Here is a 15,344-nt window from a genome sequence, read left to right as displayed (position 1 = left end):
GGTGACACTAGTTAGAACTGGTTGAGCTAGTTCGATTCAAATCCATTATAGGCAAACCTTCTCAATGGATTTGACACATTTGTCAAGTATCTTTGAACAATCTGTATAACATAATAAGGAAGCTTAGGTGTAAGGCGAAGAGGCAAAGAAACCTTCTCTGTTGGCCAAAATCAAAGAAATTGTTAACAATAAAATAATAATAATAATAATAAAAACGATGCATAACCTGCAAAAAGTTTCTTATTTATTATCTACAAATAATCTTTTGTGCTCAACTGAATGGTTTTGTGCTAGTTTTGTATGATGAAGTAATCCATTTGAAATTTTAAAGTTGGAAATAAAATAATGTGGAGAGTAGCAAATAATTAGATGTTTCATAATAAAGATAGAGTTATTATTATTATTATTATTATTATTATTACTATTATTATAAAAATTAAATGTTTGTGTCTCTAATTAATTGTTAAAAATAATCAAGGTTGATGTTTAAATTAGCAATTTGTAATATGTATAAAAATATTCCTTAACATAACTCATAAGAATAGTTTGTTGATTTTAAATAATAGATAATTATATATTGAATATTAGTTAGTGTAATTTGTAATACATTATGATATTTAGACAACAAATTTAATAAATGCCAAGTCCAATGACATATCATGTTAAACAATTTAAATTAAATATATATATATATATATATATATATACTTTGTTTGTTCGTTGGTGAAGTTTAACTCTTACAAACTAATTAATCAAATACACTAAATTAAATTGTTAACAAGATATTGAAGGCATATTGTAGCTCTCCAATTATTTTCTTGATTATAATAAAATTATATTTTTTTAATAAATTGCAAAAATTGTTGCCTAGTTGAACCTGTTCTAATCCTTACTTAGAATATTAGTATTCCACGCTTTTTAAAGGTTTTGCAAACCGTCTATTGATTCCAATACTCCAATTGTAATTTTTACTCCTTCAAATTCTGCTAAAAATTATAAAAGAATTAAAAATGCAAGATTTATAATATGTACAATTATTGATAATTATATATATTAATATAAGTATATCTATTAGTATAATTACTATATATATATTTATACAAAAAACTATATAATTTATATGCAAAATAATTGAAACATTATTTCTTTCTTATATATAGGATAAAAATGTATAGATGTTCAAGATAAGCTACACTGCTTCAACTTGGTTGTTGGTTAATATTTTTAGACAATTTCCATCTAAATACAAGTGATACTAATTCTTGGTTTTTTATATATACATTTGGTCTGCTACTTAATGAATTTACAATTTTTAGATTATATTTTGTAGAAGAATCAAAAGGACAAACTATTTGTCACAAAAACATGTTTTTCATAGTTTGTGACAATGTTTGTCATACTTCAAAAACTTTGAGGTTCTTTGGAGGGGTTGTTTTCACAACTATTTCAACAGAGTGAGATTTACAAATACAAGTAAAAAAATTCTCCGTATGAAAAAAATAATTTACATAAAAGAAATCAATGTTGGATAGGAAAACACAACTGTGATCACGTCGACAACCTCTCGCCCCCGAATGCTCAACGATGCATTTCACGATGACAACCATTCAGAGCACTAGTCGGGAAGTAGAATTCCATGCATCACGCCGACAAAAGAGCAAGTTTTCATGGAAATCTGTTTCAGTGTCAATGGAGTGAAGTTTTCTCACTGGGAGCATTCGACGATTCCGCAGAACAAGAAAAAAACGTCATTCATCCACAGATGATGCAGTTCCATATCTATTTCCAGACACGTGACAATCTCCAATGGTACTCGATCCTTCACAGGAATGCAATTTCGGGTGCCGCTCAGAATTTCGAACACAGCCATAGGTCTCTTGATCTTATCGATTAGCTTCCTCCATCGAATATTGCAACAATTCCCTGCGGAGAAATCCTTTGCTGCATGAATATTAATCCTTAGAATGACAATTTAGGGCCGTATTTTTACTTTGCATGGGGCTCTGCACCGATGAAGTGGGATCATGAACAGTGAATTTTAGAAAAAGAACTTGTTATTTTATGTTCTACTCCAACAGCTGAAGTCACCAGAACAAGGGATGTTAGATTGTATCCCCACCTGCACATATAGATGTTATGGTCGATTAGGGCACGAGGCTATAGCTAATGTTGAGCTTAGGAATGGTATGGAAGTTATGGTAACGCTGTTGAATGATGGAGGGAGAGATTTCATATTTCTCTTAGTATAGAAGTGTGGTTGCAAATGGTTCATGAAATGGACCCTCATTGAATTTGCAATTTGAAGTGTAGCTTGACTCACAATGAGCAATCCATCACCAAGCCCGGCGGAGAGCATCTACATTTTAGCTGCAGAGCGCACCCGACGACCGGATCCTCTAAACAGTTTCCGAACCTACCATGGAGGATGGAACTTCATGAATATGAGCTACTTGGCGGTAATGTGATTTTTCTATTTAACTGCTTATAATGAATTAGTTTTCATGAATTCCGGGCAGCATCTTTTTTTTCTATCATTTTCACAGAAATCCTGATAATCTGAAGTGTTAGTGGAAGAAAAGTGAAGACGTTTAAGTTATTGATTACTGTAATTCTTGCATTCCGGAATCCAGACGATCCGAGAATGCCCAGTTTGTGTCATTTGAATTCTACTTACTTACACTTGTGCTGCACAGTTGTGAATGCAATGGCATTAGAATTGATCTTCGCTTTTATTGAAAAATTGGCTGCAGTCTGCAGGTTTCACAGGGATATCAGGATTTGTCATTGGGTTGCTGTGCTTACTTTTAGGTTTAGGTATTATTGTCGTTATGGGCTGCATGTTGGTTTGCTGCAAAGAACATTTAAAACCTACACCTAATTTTGACAGAGTTGGCAACTTCACCACCCTCATTTCACTCATGTTCTTCACCATCGTTACCATGTGCGCACTTCTATCACCTTCTATTAAGAATTTGGTTCTGTCTCAAAGCTTATTTCGCTCTCAGCACTCTTGAGGATCTGTTCAAGTTGTCAATCCTTACAGAAACAAGTGTTATGGTAGAATGGTTACTCAATATTAGTTGTTCTTGAATGACGAGTTACGATGTTTTTTTTGATACCATTATGTATGTGGGGTGGCAGTACGGGGTGTGGGGTCTTGTTCACGGGACAAGAAGGGCTGCATTCCGACTTGAGCACGGTGTTCAAATACCTGATATCTCAGTTCGCTGCAGCGGTGGATGCGAGTGTGACGTCTGTGCCTCCCATGGCTGCTCCTTCTGCTGCTCAAGCCGCTGAGAAGATGGAGAGTGCAACAAATAGCATCTCAACTGAAATTCTTGCAATTCTGGATGAAATGTGGGTGACGTTTAGTCTTCTTTGTACGCTCTCACTTTGAACTCAATTTATGAATCTGTGTACTTTTCGATTTTATTTTATTTTATTTTATTTTTTTTCCTTCTTTCTTTATTTTTTTTTATTATTTTTAATGGTAAAGCTTTCTGCATTCGCTGAGCAGGCGATCTATACACGACCTCTAAATAATATGTGTGCATTTTGCAGTCGCTTAGGCCTTATTATTCTTTGCGCTGGCATGCTTGTTCTTGCCCTGATTGGCCTCGGTGAGGATCAAATGTATTTATTTTCTTCTTCACCAATTTTTGTTAAGAATGACAGTAGCATGGTTGGAATTTAATTTGTAAAATTGAATGTTGAGTTGTGAGAAAAACATTGCCTAGTCGCAATTATTTGCTTGGTTAATACTTCAAATCTTGATGGACTGTTACACTTGGGCTTGTCGGTTGGGCCAGTGTTTGTTATTTATCATATCAAACCAGTTATATACACGTAAGCTCATTGAATTTTGCATTGAAGTTTATCTAAACTGCACTCATTTCATAAAATAATTCTATTTGAATGAGCTACAAATCGTGGTATGATTGTTCAATTGAATACTTGCAACTAATTTAACAGTGATTTGTGTTCTCACAGTTTAGTAACAATTGGATGGTTGCTGGTCACGAGCACTTGGATCCTATGCGGTGTTTTCCTCCTCCTCTACTCGTAAACACTTGATTACCTTTTAGAACTTCTTCATCAAATAATATCTGTCTATCAATAGCTCACGGACTGCAATCATGTGTTGATTTTCTTGCAGGGTTATTGGAGATACCTGTGTTGCAATGCAAGAATGGGCTGACGACCCCAGGCCTGGCAGCAGCTTTGATATGATCATGAAATGTGGTTCTGACCTCAACTCTTCTAGTTCCCATTTAAGTATTGGTGAGCTGTTAACCGTAGCAGACGGTGAGACTCAATTTCCAGATTACAAATTTGTGAATGGCATTCACCAACGATACCATGAGACTTCCGTACTCGAAAATGACGATGGACACCTAAATCACATCGAGAAGGACAAGTCCATCCAGGAAAAACCTTCAACAAATGACACTTGCGCAGTGCTGCGGCAATCCTTCGTTGAAATTTTTCAGACAGTTGCAACAAACAATTGCCCGGGTATGCGCAGAAATGCCAAATGGGTATGGATGGCCTTGGTCGCACTGTCTGCGGGATCCACGGTATCGATTTGTCTATGGATTTTATTCACACGGCGATCTACAATCAGGTTGAGAAAAGTTGACCTTTGTAGTAATCAGATGTCATTTGGATTCGAAGCGTCCAACAAGAAGAATGACAATATTGGCGCTGGAGCAAGCTCGACCACTACGGGGGAAGAGTTTTCAGTGGACGTGAATGGTGGAGGAAGGAGACGAACGAAACCAAGGCAGTGATCAACCATTAGACAGTCGAGTTATCAGAATGGTTCATGACCCGACAATATATGGTTCCTATATCCAAAAAGTATCTACAATTGGTCATTATTTGACGAACGTACGCTGATAGAAATTATCCTAAAATTCTCGTTGATATATGCTGCGAACTCCCTCCCGAAGTTTGCTCTGTTTATAAGCAAGAAATGAGTCACTGCAATCTTTTGTGACGTCCCACAGAATGCTGTTTGGATCATCACATGGGATCGTAGGATCAAATAGCAACCTTGATAGCCACTCTTTCCGTGTGGCGGCGGCGTGCATGTTCATCTCCTCGTATGTACCTGCAGCAATCAAGCGGTACACCACCACTTTCCTCTGCTGGCCGATTCGGAACGCTCTGCTAATAGCCTGCCTCGGGACTGAGGGGTTCCAAAGGACCTCTAATAAGATCACTCTGGAAGCCCCAACAAGTGATATGCCCTCTCCACACGCCTTGATGGAGGCACACAACACTCTCACCTCTGGATCAGTGTTGAACTTGTGTTGAACTCTTTCTCTTTCCTGTGGTGGCAGTGATCCATCTAGCCTAAGTATCTGTAAGCCTTTGGACCACTTCATCCTCTGTACAGCCATGTTTTCGATCAACGCCAAGGAATAGAGATACTCGCTAAAAATAAGAAGCTTTTCTTTTGCATCATTACACTGCTGCACCATGTCAAGTACCCACCTCAACTTTGCACCCGCCTTGACATCCACATCCCCCTTCAAACGAGGATCCCTCTGACTTCGTTTGACACCATCTGCTACTGGCTCTAGAATGGGATGGACGTAGATAGCCGCAGCTCTCTTTTGTAAACTGTCCCGGACCTCATTCTGTTTGTTTTTTCTCACAAGTTCCAGCTGCTGAGCGGTCAGTTCAAGCATAATCGTAAGGTCAGTGATGCCTGGAAGAGAGTTCAATATTTGGCCTTTGTGCCAAGCCACGAAGGGCTCGATGAGTACTCTCAGCTGCTGCAGAGCCTTGGCAATATTGGAGTACTTGCCACTCTCGAACTTCTCCCCAATCACATCCTGGAACGCCTTCCTTCCAGCGTTGGTGGACCTCTTGAGCAGCTGGCCGTCTAGTACAGGTTGCTTGGAGTTCATCTTGGTGTCCACGATCTGTTGGAAAGTATTCAAAGTTGGAAACATCTGGGCGTTCGCTCTACTCATGAAGTTGGGCCTGACCAACTCCAGAGTCGTGTAAAACTCCTCGAAGTTGTTGTTGAATGGGGTACCAGAGAGAAGCACCCTACGTCTCGTGTGCACTCTGGTTAGAGACTTCAGAATCTTCGTCTCCTCTGTCCTTGCAAGATGTCCCTCGTCCATTACTATCATACCAGGACCTTCCGTCAAATACTTGCCAACTTCACCGCTCGGGTTGATGAACTGCGAGTACCCTACTAACAACACGCTAGGGGTTGCCATCCATTGCTTCAGCATCTTCACATGGTCATCCGCTTCATACAGGTTTAGCACCAGCATTTCCTCAACCTCCCACTTTTTGAATTCCTGCATCCATGGCCGAAGCATACTCTTGGGAGCGACGATCATGGGTCTAGCATTTGGAACCTGGACCATGAAGCTTTGTATGAAACTGATGATGAGAAAAGACTTTCCTGTGCCAGGTGCAAATGCCAACATGCAGCCACCTGAATCCTCCTCCACAAGATTTCTGGACAGGAACTTGAAACCTTCCAGCTGATGTGGGTGCATCGCATTCTCTAATGAAGGATGCGCTTCTAGCTGAGCCATTCCAACCAACCTGACGTCTTCCTCCAGGACGCCGTCGCCACTGTCATTCCAGTTATCAAGTCGTTCTCCTCTGACAAAGGCCTTCCGCACAGAACACTGGAGGAAACACCAGGGATGATCCCCAGATATTAATGAGCAAGTGCTACTTAATCACTTGAATTTGAATCGAAAAAGGTAAACATAGATCTAAAGAGTACAGAAAAGTTTAATGGGGTACCGGTCTGCGCCACATAAACGTCATGTCCTTGATGTCGACCTTGATCAATCCACATTGAGAACAAGCTCTGCCCACGTCATTCTTGACCTCGTAGACATGTTCACAGGATTCTGTCACTTCCTCCACGTTAACCTCGCCCTTTCCCTGTACACAAAAGGTTCTCCAACTTGTCAATGTGTTTATACAAAAGGCCCTGTCAATCTCGTTCATTTCTATCAATCTAGACGCTAAGCAACTGACATGAATAACCATAAAAGAATTAATACTCAAGGAGAATCACGTCAATCCACAATATAAATTTCATTTTTTAATTATTATTAATTATCATGGTTCAAAAAACTTCAACCTGCAGCAGGGTCTGCGAAAAAATCTCTACTCTATGAAAGTAATTTGAAGGGTGTAATACCATCTGCGTTCTCATGACAGCAATGTCCTCCCAAATGCCGTCCAAAGTATCCCCAGACGGCGGAGTCACCTCTCTGTCACTGTCACTATCATTTTCGACCTCATAATCAGGCCCCCTACCGTAGGACTCCGCAAAAACCACAGCTCTAGATTCTTTTCTCTTCGGAGAGCCAAACACCTGCTCCTTCAAATAATCCTCCTCTTCATTAGCTTCTTTAACTCCACCACCCTTTCCACCTCTTGCAGGAGCCTGTTTCTCTTCAGCACTTGCTCCCTTGCCACCCTCGATTTTTTTGAGAGCACTTGTGGCTGCACGTCTTACAGACTTCAATGTGTTCAAAGTCTTCATGAGAGAGTTGTCATCGCTGTCACTGGTGACCATAGGGCTGTCTTTTGCGGTTTGAACGTCCTCGATGCCAACTACAGGAATATCCACTTCTTTAAGGAGTATCTGATGCCCCAATATGTCCTCCTCATCGAGAGTGTTCTCCTGAATAAGCTTGCCGCTCTCTCTGTCATTGTTCGTTTCTTTTTCCGCAGGGAGAGGGGGCCTCGGGACAAAACTAGTAATCTGCACCTCGTCATCGTCATCAATTTCAACGGCGTCTGCTAAAGTACCCCCCGATCCCTTCCCATCAAGTGGACTACGAAAACGTTTCTCAAGAGAGTAACTTTTCCCCGCATTTTTCAATATTTCCAGTGCTAACTGGGCATCCTTGAGAGTGGTCCGGTTAACCTTGAGCACATCAGTGATTGGCACAGTCTCCGTGCCATAGCGGCTTACATCCGACGCCAGTTTGCTCCGCTTCGGTCTCCCTACACACAAATGCACTCAGATTCATCAAGTCTGGATGAACCCCCTCTCCCCAACTCCGCAAACCTCAGAATACTCGCCACAACCAGAAATCGAACCTTACCAGTGATCTCAGCAATTTGATCAACCAACACATGACCCTTCTTCCGCCTGCCTCGGACCTTTTCCATATCTCCTCCTACACCATCGACTACCACCGTGGACATCCTCGGAACAACTACATGAACCATCTTGACCTCAACATTCTCTCCTCAGTCAACCCATCAATCAATCCCTCTCCAACCTCTCCCTGCAACACAACGGCCAGCACTGACTGAAACCTTCGCCCCCAATCACACCACGTCAACGCATAGTCGATCTCGCCGGTGCTCGCACTCTTACTGCCGCCTCCCGGATCAGGAAAGAGGATTTGTGTAGCACAGTCTACCGACGCCCTACGCGCAGACCCAGAATGTTAAGAGGACAGTCGTGCGCCGCCACTTACATTCGCCTTGCAGGGACGCAGCCAGCCAGCCAGAAAGACAGGACATGCAACCTGCGGCAGGAGATCATGACGAGGGACCGTGGCGGCACCGCGACGTGACTACGGCGGCATTTCCTCATCAGCCTCGAGCTTGGCACAGTGCCGGCGACGGCGACGGCGCTCCAATGCCATGAGGCTTATTGTACCCATGAAACCATTACTGGCTCATCGCCGTCGGCAACTGGCTGCCTCATTCATCCATATTTGGAGCCATTTACTTGACCATTCATCCTCTAGCGTCGTCATCCAACTAGTCATTCATCTACTCGCATATTCGTCTTTTCATTCGTTTGTTATCTGATAAAGTCGTCTACTGGCGCAATCATCCAATGAGTTGTTCGTTCACTGACATCGTCATTTCCTGAGACGTTCGTTAACTCGGGCCCATCAGTGAAAGGGTTCCTTGTACGGATTAAATATGTGCACAGATCCTGACATAATTGGAATTGTACTTAGAATTTATATATATATATATATATATATATGCATATGCAATAAGTTTTGATTTTTTTTAAATCTTTGTGACTTCAAAGTTTTATCAATTTGATTCTAAATTAGATTTTTTGGTTCACAAAATATATGATTTTTATTTTACTACGGCAATTATTTAATGATAGAACATTTGCAAGTGAAAAAAATTGAAAGTATTTTTTGATAAAATTGGCTAATAAATTATTATCTCATAGAAACTTTCATTTCATACATTAGAACCTTAAAACTAGTACAAAATACATGGAGATTATTATGAAATATGTGTCATGAACATACTTATTTATTTCAATGACTAGGTAGAAGTATAATCTATTGTCATGGTGTCATATTATGTGTTGTCTTGTTTGGGAATGCACTGGACATTTGGCTGTGAAAAGTGAGATTGTGTTTTACAAGTATTCAAGAATCCTAATATGTTTCACTTTTATAAGAAGAATGCAATTTGAATTTTAATTCAAAAGTACTTAAATCCAATACAAAGTACTCAAAAACACTCTTCTTAGTAATTTCAACCATACATAAATTCCAATTGCCTTGTTACTTTTATAATTAGGTAATTTTGAATTCTCTTTGCAACCTTAACTCTAATCAGTAAGCTTTAGCAAGTTGTAGCTCCTAATCTAAACGTCCACTTAAAGCAAAATTTTACAAACAAATGCCACTATAAGTCTTTTATGTGCTTAGAAAGAATTCACCCCAATCCCACATATAGATCGTGAGAAAACTCTCAAAAACCACATTGATGTTATTTGGCTGCTTGCTTGAAAGTTGATGCAAATGTTCCAGCATTGATTTCTCCTTCTTCAATTGTTAACTTCAATTCAAAATTGGTGTATAGCTTGATCTTTAAGTTTTCTCAGACCATGCCAAATTTCACTTTGATCCGATTTATAGATCTTCAAATATCATAGAAACTCTATCTAACTCCAAATTATCAACTTTTGATATCTTCTTGTACCAAAACCCAAATATCTCTTGACTTTATTATTAAATTTTGACAAATTTTTACACTCACTTAGCATACTCAATTAACCAAGCATTGTCAAATTTTGAATTATAGATGTGACATCAATATCATGAACTAGCTAAGAATGCTAGCCCTAATTATATTGCATAAATTCCAAGCTGCCTAAATAAACCGTGATCTTGAATAATAATTTTTAAGTCTAAAAAATCCTAAAAAAATAAGTCTTATGTTTCTAAAATAAGCTCCAAGCTAGCTCTCAAATTCTAATCTTTGATCTTCAAATGAAATCCTATTTTATCCTACATCATCATTTTAATGGCTAGAAGTCTGATTTCAATCGTGTCTAACATACAATCGACCCTCGAGTATTAATCTAATCTATCTTAAGGATTTTATTTAACTCAACTCTATCTTTAATTTAACTTTAGTATCAACCATGCTAATTATTTCCCTCTTCTAACTTGATTTTATCAATTTATAGTCTTTTTAAGGTAATAAAAGAGTTTCTATATCCTAGAAGGTAAAATTACTAGCTAACTTTTAACCTACTAATTATTAATATAAAAAAATAAACAAAGAAGCTTTTATAAAAGCTATGTTTAAATATCTTGAATTATTATTAAATAAAGATAATTAGATATTAATTAAGATTTTATTTTTGATTATATTTTCACCATATAGTTGTATTATATCATAACAAGAGATATATATATTTATTCTAGTATTTACGTATATGATTAGGTAGAAGTAAGTAAAAGTAAATAAAAATAGATAAATTTTATAATATCTTCTAAAAAAGCTTCATAGAAGTTTCATAGACATAATTTTGACTTTACACATACTTATAATTAATTTTTAGGTTAGAAACTTAGTCAACAAGTTAATTACATGTCATATGTGTGGGTAGCTTATGGAACAAGCTAATTATAATATATATACATAGAAAATTTGCCTTGCAAGTTAAGACATATGGCTTGTAAAGTCAACATATATTGGAGGTTCTATAGAACATTAACACATATCATTTAAGTAGGTAATATATATAGAAGGAAGAATAAAGCCTTCTCCACTCTTGTCAATTCTTTTCTTATTCTCGTCTAGATTCAAGAGTCTTAAATTTTCTTATCTTTTGGCAATAGCCATTCTAATTTTTTTTAATATACATGTTTCTTTACTTCTATTTTATCATATTTCTTTGAAGAAGTCTCACTTGATCATTTTTTTTTGTTGAATTCTTATCCTTGATAGATTGATAAGAGTATATTTACAATATCAAAGCTTTGTCTTTTCTTAATTAAGAGTAGATTACTTCTTTTTCTTAATAATACAGAAGTATATTAAAAGTTGTAGATTATCCTCTTCTAATTTGATATTATCCTTAATATATTTTTTTAAAATCCTCTTTTCTATTTATTTTTAGTAATATTAGATTTTTTTTTAAAAGTATTATCATGGCACAACTTCTTGAAATGAAGAGTGTAATGGTAAAAATACAAGAGAAATTGAGAGAATTAATGCTTGCAATGCATCAACTCAATATACTACTACAAAAAGTAATAAGAATAGCATAATTCAAAGATATAGAGATGATTAGAATTGCTTCAACATCTACATCAAATCATGTCTCTTTTCCTATAATAGAACATCTTTTTAATATTAGAAAACTAAGGATTGTATTTCTTGAGAAGTTTGATTGCACAAGATTTAAACTTTTGAAGATTTATTAATGAAGTACAACTTATGATTGAAGTTGTATAATCAATTCTAAAGCTATCCAACTTCAGGATCATAAGTTAGATTCATTGATATACTTCTTTCAGATTCAGTATTATTATAGTTTTTTCTTTTTTTTAAGTGATAAGATCCAATATTGGATAATTTGGAAGCTTTTTTAGCAAAGTTTTGATCCATGTATGGAAAATATGATGCAATTTATTTTTCAACCAACAAGATCTATATTTTGTAATAAAGCAATCAATCAAAAAAGTTATACGCTTCATAATTTTGACAACTTGTAACTGATATCAACTACAAAGATGCTACACTTGTTAGCCAATTTTTCTATAGATTACAATATGAAGTAAAAAAATTGATGCTCAACTTACTTGATTTTCAAATATTGAATTAAGCAATTGACTTTGCTAAAAAGTGTGATGATTGACTTTTTGAATTTTGATTTGAAAGTTATATAAGTGCATGTCAACTTTACAATAATTCAATGGCAATAAGAACATCTCTTTAACACATACATTTGAAAATAAAAGATGTGTAAATTGATATAGTATATTTCAAACTTCTTACTAAGCAAGAAAAAACTTTTTTTTGTTAGAAAGAATTATGCTTATATTGTATAGAACCTAAACATACTACTCAATATTATCCAAAGAAGCCATACAACCACAAAATGAAGAGTACAACTTTCAAAGAAGATAATATGTTGGAAAACAAATTTGTTCATCTATAATAGAGACAATGTAATTGAAACCTTGTACAATACCTAATAGAGTTCATATTCTCTCTTCAAAATGCTCTTCTTTCAAGGATACAAATATTGAAGAAAGAAATCCTTAATATACTCTTGTATCAGTCAAAAAAACTAAAAAATCACTAAAAGATGATATGGTATTAAACTAAAATGGCTATTACCAAAAACAAGAAGACTAGAAAGTTTTGAAATAAGACTAAAGATTAGAAAGGCATTGACAAGAGTGAAGAAGGCTTCACTCTTGTCTCTATATATACTTTTAACTAGGAACTATGTTGCAATATTTTATAGGACCTCCAAAACATATATTTTAACTTGTAAGGCAAGTTTTTTTTATATGTATGCCACATAATTACCTTGTTTCATAAGCTACCAACATGTAGTTAACTTGTTGACCAAATTTCTAACCTACCAATCAACTACAAACACATGTAAAATCAAAGAAAATTTTATGAAGCTTTTGGAAAGCTTCTCTAGAAGATATTATGAAATTAATCTATTTTTATCTACTTTTACCTACTTTTATTTAATCACATAGGTATTTTTTAAAGTATATATATATATATATATATATATATATATATATATATATATATATGATATTATCTCTTCTTTTAGGTATGAGTTCCATAAGGAACAATCATCATGTTTTGATGAAATCTAAGATACGGCATATTGTATTTGGAACATATTTTGATCTTTGTTTTCTTTGAAGATAGTTGATAGCTCTTCTCAGCCATTGATAGTGTGCCATAGTAGGATAAAAAGACCACCCTATAATTTGATCATTCTTGAGGCCTTCTTAATTACATCTTATTTTTTTTATAACAAAGATTTTCTATTTTTTATCCTTTTTTTGATAGATGTTGTCCATAAAAAGCCTCAACTCTCTTTTTTGTATTTGTAAGATTTTTTGTTGACTCCTATGTACATTCACTAATATCATATCCGGACCAATAAATAAGATATTTTAACTTATTTTGGTGTTGCCTTAAATCTAAAACTTCTTCCATCTCAAATTCTTGATTATTATCTACTTTTATAAGAAGATGTGGTATTTATCTTCTTTTTAAGATATTCACTATGTTATATGGCTTAAAAAATAAAAACATAAAATATAGGATGGATCTTTATAGACTCTAATAGATGTAATTGATAAGCAATAGTATTGACTTGTTCATTAATAAGAAAAGGTTCAAGCCTATAATAATTCAACTTATGATATAGATGAGTAGTCTTGATATTATGACAAAGTAATTATATCTTGTCATCCACATTGAATTGTGGTTATTCCTTGCGATAGCCATTTACATTGATCTTTTATCATTCTTGAGCTTCCCTTGACTATGCCTTCATTGTTGCATATAGCTCTGACAAACTATTTGCCAAAACTTTTGCCATAAGATTATCAACTTTTAAAATATCAAAAGTATGAAGTTATAGATAATAACCACAATTGACAAAGAAAGGTGATTGTTCAATAAAAGAGTATACTGAATTATTATATGTAAACTTTACCAATGGTAAAAGAGTTATCTAATCATCTTGATGATAATTGATGGTATATCTCAAATAGCACTCAAGAATTTAATTCACCTATTTTTTTTTTCCATGAATTTTAAGATGAAAAGCTGAAGAAGGTTTTATATTTATCTTTAAAATTTTAAAAAAGGTTCTCCAAAATCTTGATATAAATTGATTCCTCTTATCTGATATATTATCCTTGGATAATTCATGATAGTAATAGATGTTGTTAAGAAAAAACTTAACCATTTCTTTACGTGTGATAGATTTTGTACATAATATAAAATATACCATTTTAATAAAATAATCTATTATTATAAATATAGAATCATAAAAATTTGAGATTAAAAGATTTATGATAAAATCCATAGAAACAAAAGACCATGGTTGTTTTGGAATAGGTAATGTTTGAAGAAGTTCATAAGGTCGATATGAAGAAGTTTTGAATCCTGAAAAAATATCACATGATTGTACAAAGTCTTTGATTGCCTTTTATATTTGAAGCCACCAAAAATCTTTTAATGTTAGCTCCAAAGTTTTTTTGTATCCAAAATGTTCAATTGTTGGAAAGTCATGAGAAACTTGAAAAACACATAATCATGCCTTGCCTTCTGGAATATATAATTGTTCTTTAAAATAGAATAGATTATTATAGAACTCAAATTTAGAAGTACCATGAGACTTAGAAGAATTATTCTTGATATCATGGACAAAAAAATCAGAAGACATACTTGATTGAATTTGCTTGATAAAAGTTGAATCAAAAATCAATGTTGATTTTATTGCTCAAAGGTGAAAATACTCTAGCTTCAAGGTAATTATTCTTTGTTGATCAAAAAATGTATCTCCTTTTAATATAAGATCAAAATGTCTAAAAAGAACATTCAACAAATCTTGTTGTTTTTTGAGTTGATAAGAGATCTTGAAATCAAATCTCAATAAAGATTGCGAGACATATTTGATTCAATTTGTTTTACAAAGGTTGAATCAATAACAAATGTTGATTTTATTACTCAAAGATGACATACTCCGACTTCAAGACGATCATTTTTATTGATTATAAGATGAATTTCTTTCTTATGGTGTAAGATAAGAACATCTAAAAAGGTTGACTAATAAACCTTATTATTTTTTAAGTTAACAAGTAATCTTGAAATCAAATCTTGACAAAGACATGCTCCAATGGGCATAGCAACAATTCAAAACATATTTTAATATAAAATATTTAAGATTCTTATACTTCATATAAATAATAACTAGATTAAAAGTGCTTTTAGATAGTAGTATTATTCTTGAAACAAATCCATAATTATAAAAAGTTCTTTATTATGAATCTTGTAGTTGATTTTGG

General features: G+C 34.8%; 2 protein-coding genes across 10 annotated transcripts; one reads left to right on the top strand and one right to left on the bottom strand.

Annotated features, from left to right (window-relative positions):
* The first annotated feature begins 1,296 nt into the window (after positions 1-1,296).
* On the top strand, positions 1,297-4,989 carry LOC112273268 (uncharacterized). Of its 9 annotated transcripts, none has more exons than XM_073531318.2 (8): positions 1,297-1,872; positions 2,311-2,456; positions 2,758-2,941; positions 3,142-3,357; positions 3,562-3,620; positions 3,810-3,846; positions 3,991-4,040; positions 4,157-4,381. In XM_073531318.2, exons 1-8 carry the CDS (start codon positions 1,637-1,639, stop codon positions 4,228-4,230), a joined length of 1,002 nt encoding a protein of 333 aa, XP_073387419.1. In that variant the 5' UTR covers positions 1,297-1,636; the 3' UTR covers positions 4,231-4,381. The 9 variants fall into 9 exon arrangements, with proteins under 9 accessions (XP_073387419.1, XP_090113142.1, XP_073387405.1 ...); XM_090257016.1 differs by having other exon boundaries at positions 1,310-1,872; positions 3,562-3,633; positions 4,157-4,989; XM_073531297.2 differs by having other exon boundaries at positions 1,318-1,872; positions 3,991-4,062; positions 4,157-4,989.
* Positions 4,811-8,399, bottom strand: LOC112273263 (protein CHROMATIN REMODELING 35). The gene is made up of 4 exons (XM_024501792.3): positions 8,106-8,399; positions 7,190-8,004; positions 6,784-6,927; positions 4,811-6,662 (listed from the first exon to the last, which is right to left on the bottom strand). The coding sequence occupies exons 1-4, from the start codon at positions 8,230-8,232 to the stop codon at positions 4,911-4,913; spliced, it is 2,838 nt and encodes a 945-aa protein (XP_024357560.1). The 5' UTR covers positions 8,233-8,399; the 3' UTR covers positions 4,811-4,910.
* Between the last annotated feature and the right edge of the window lie 6,945 nt (positions 8,400-15,344).

Source organism: Physcomitrium patens, chromosome 2 (assembly GCF_059467195.1).
Source record: "Physcomitrium patens ecotype Gransden chromosome 2, ASM5946719v1, whole genome shotgun sequence".
NCBI lineage: Eukaryota > Viridiplantae > Streptophyta > Bryopsida > Funariales > Funariaceae > Physcomitrium > Physcomitrium patens.
Note: the sequence above shows the minus strand (reverse complement) of the source record. Positions and strands in the feature narration are given on the sequence as shown.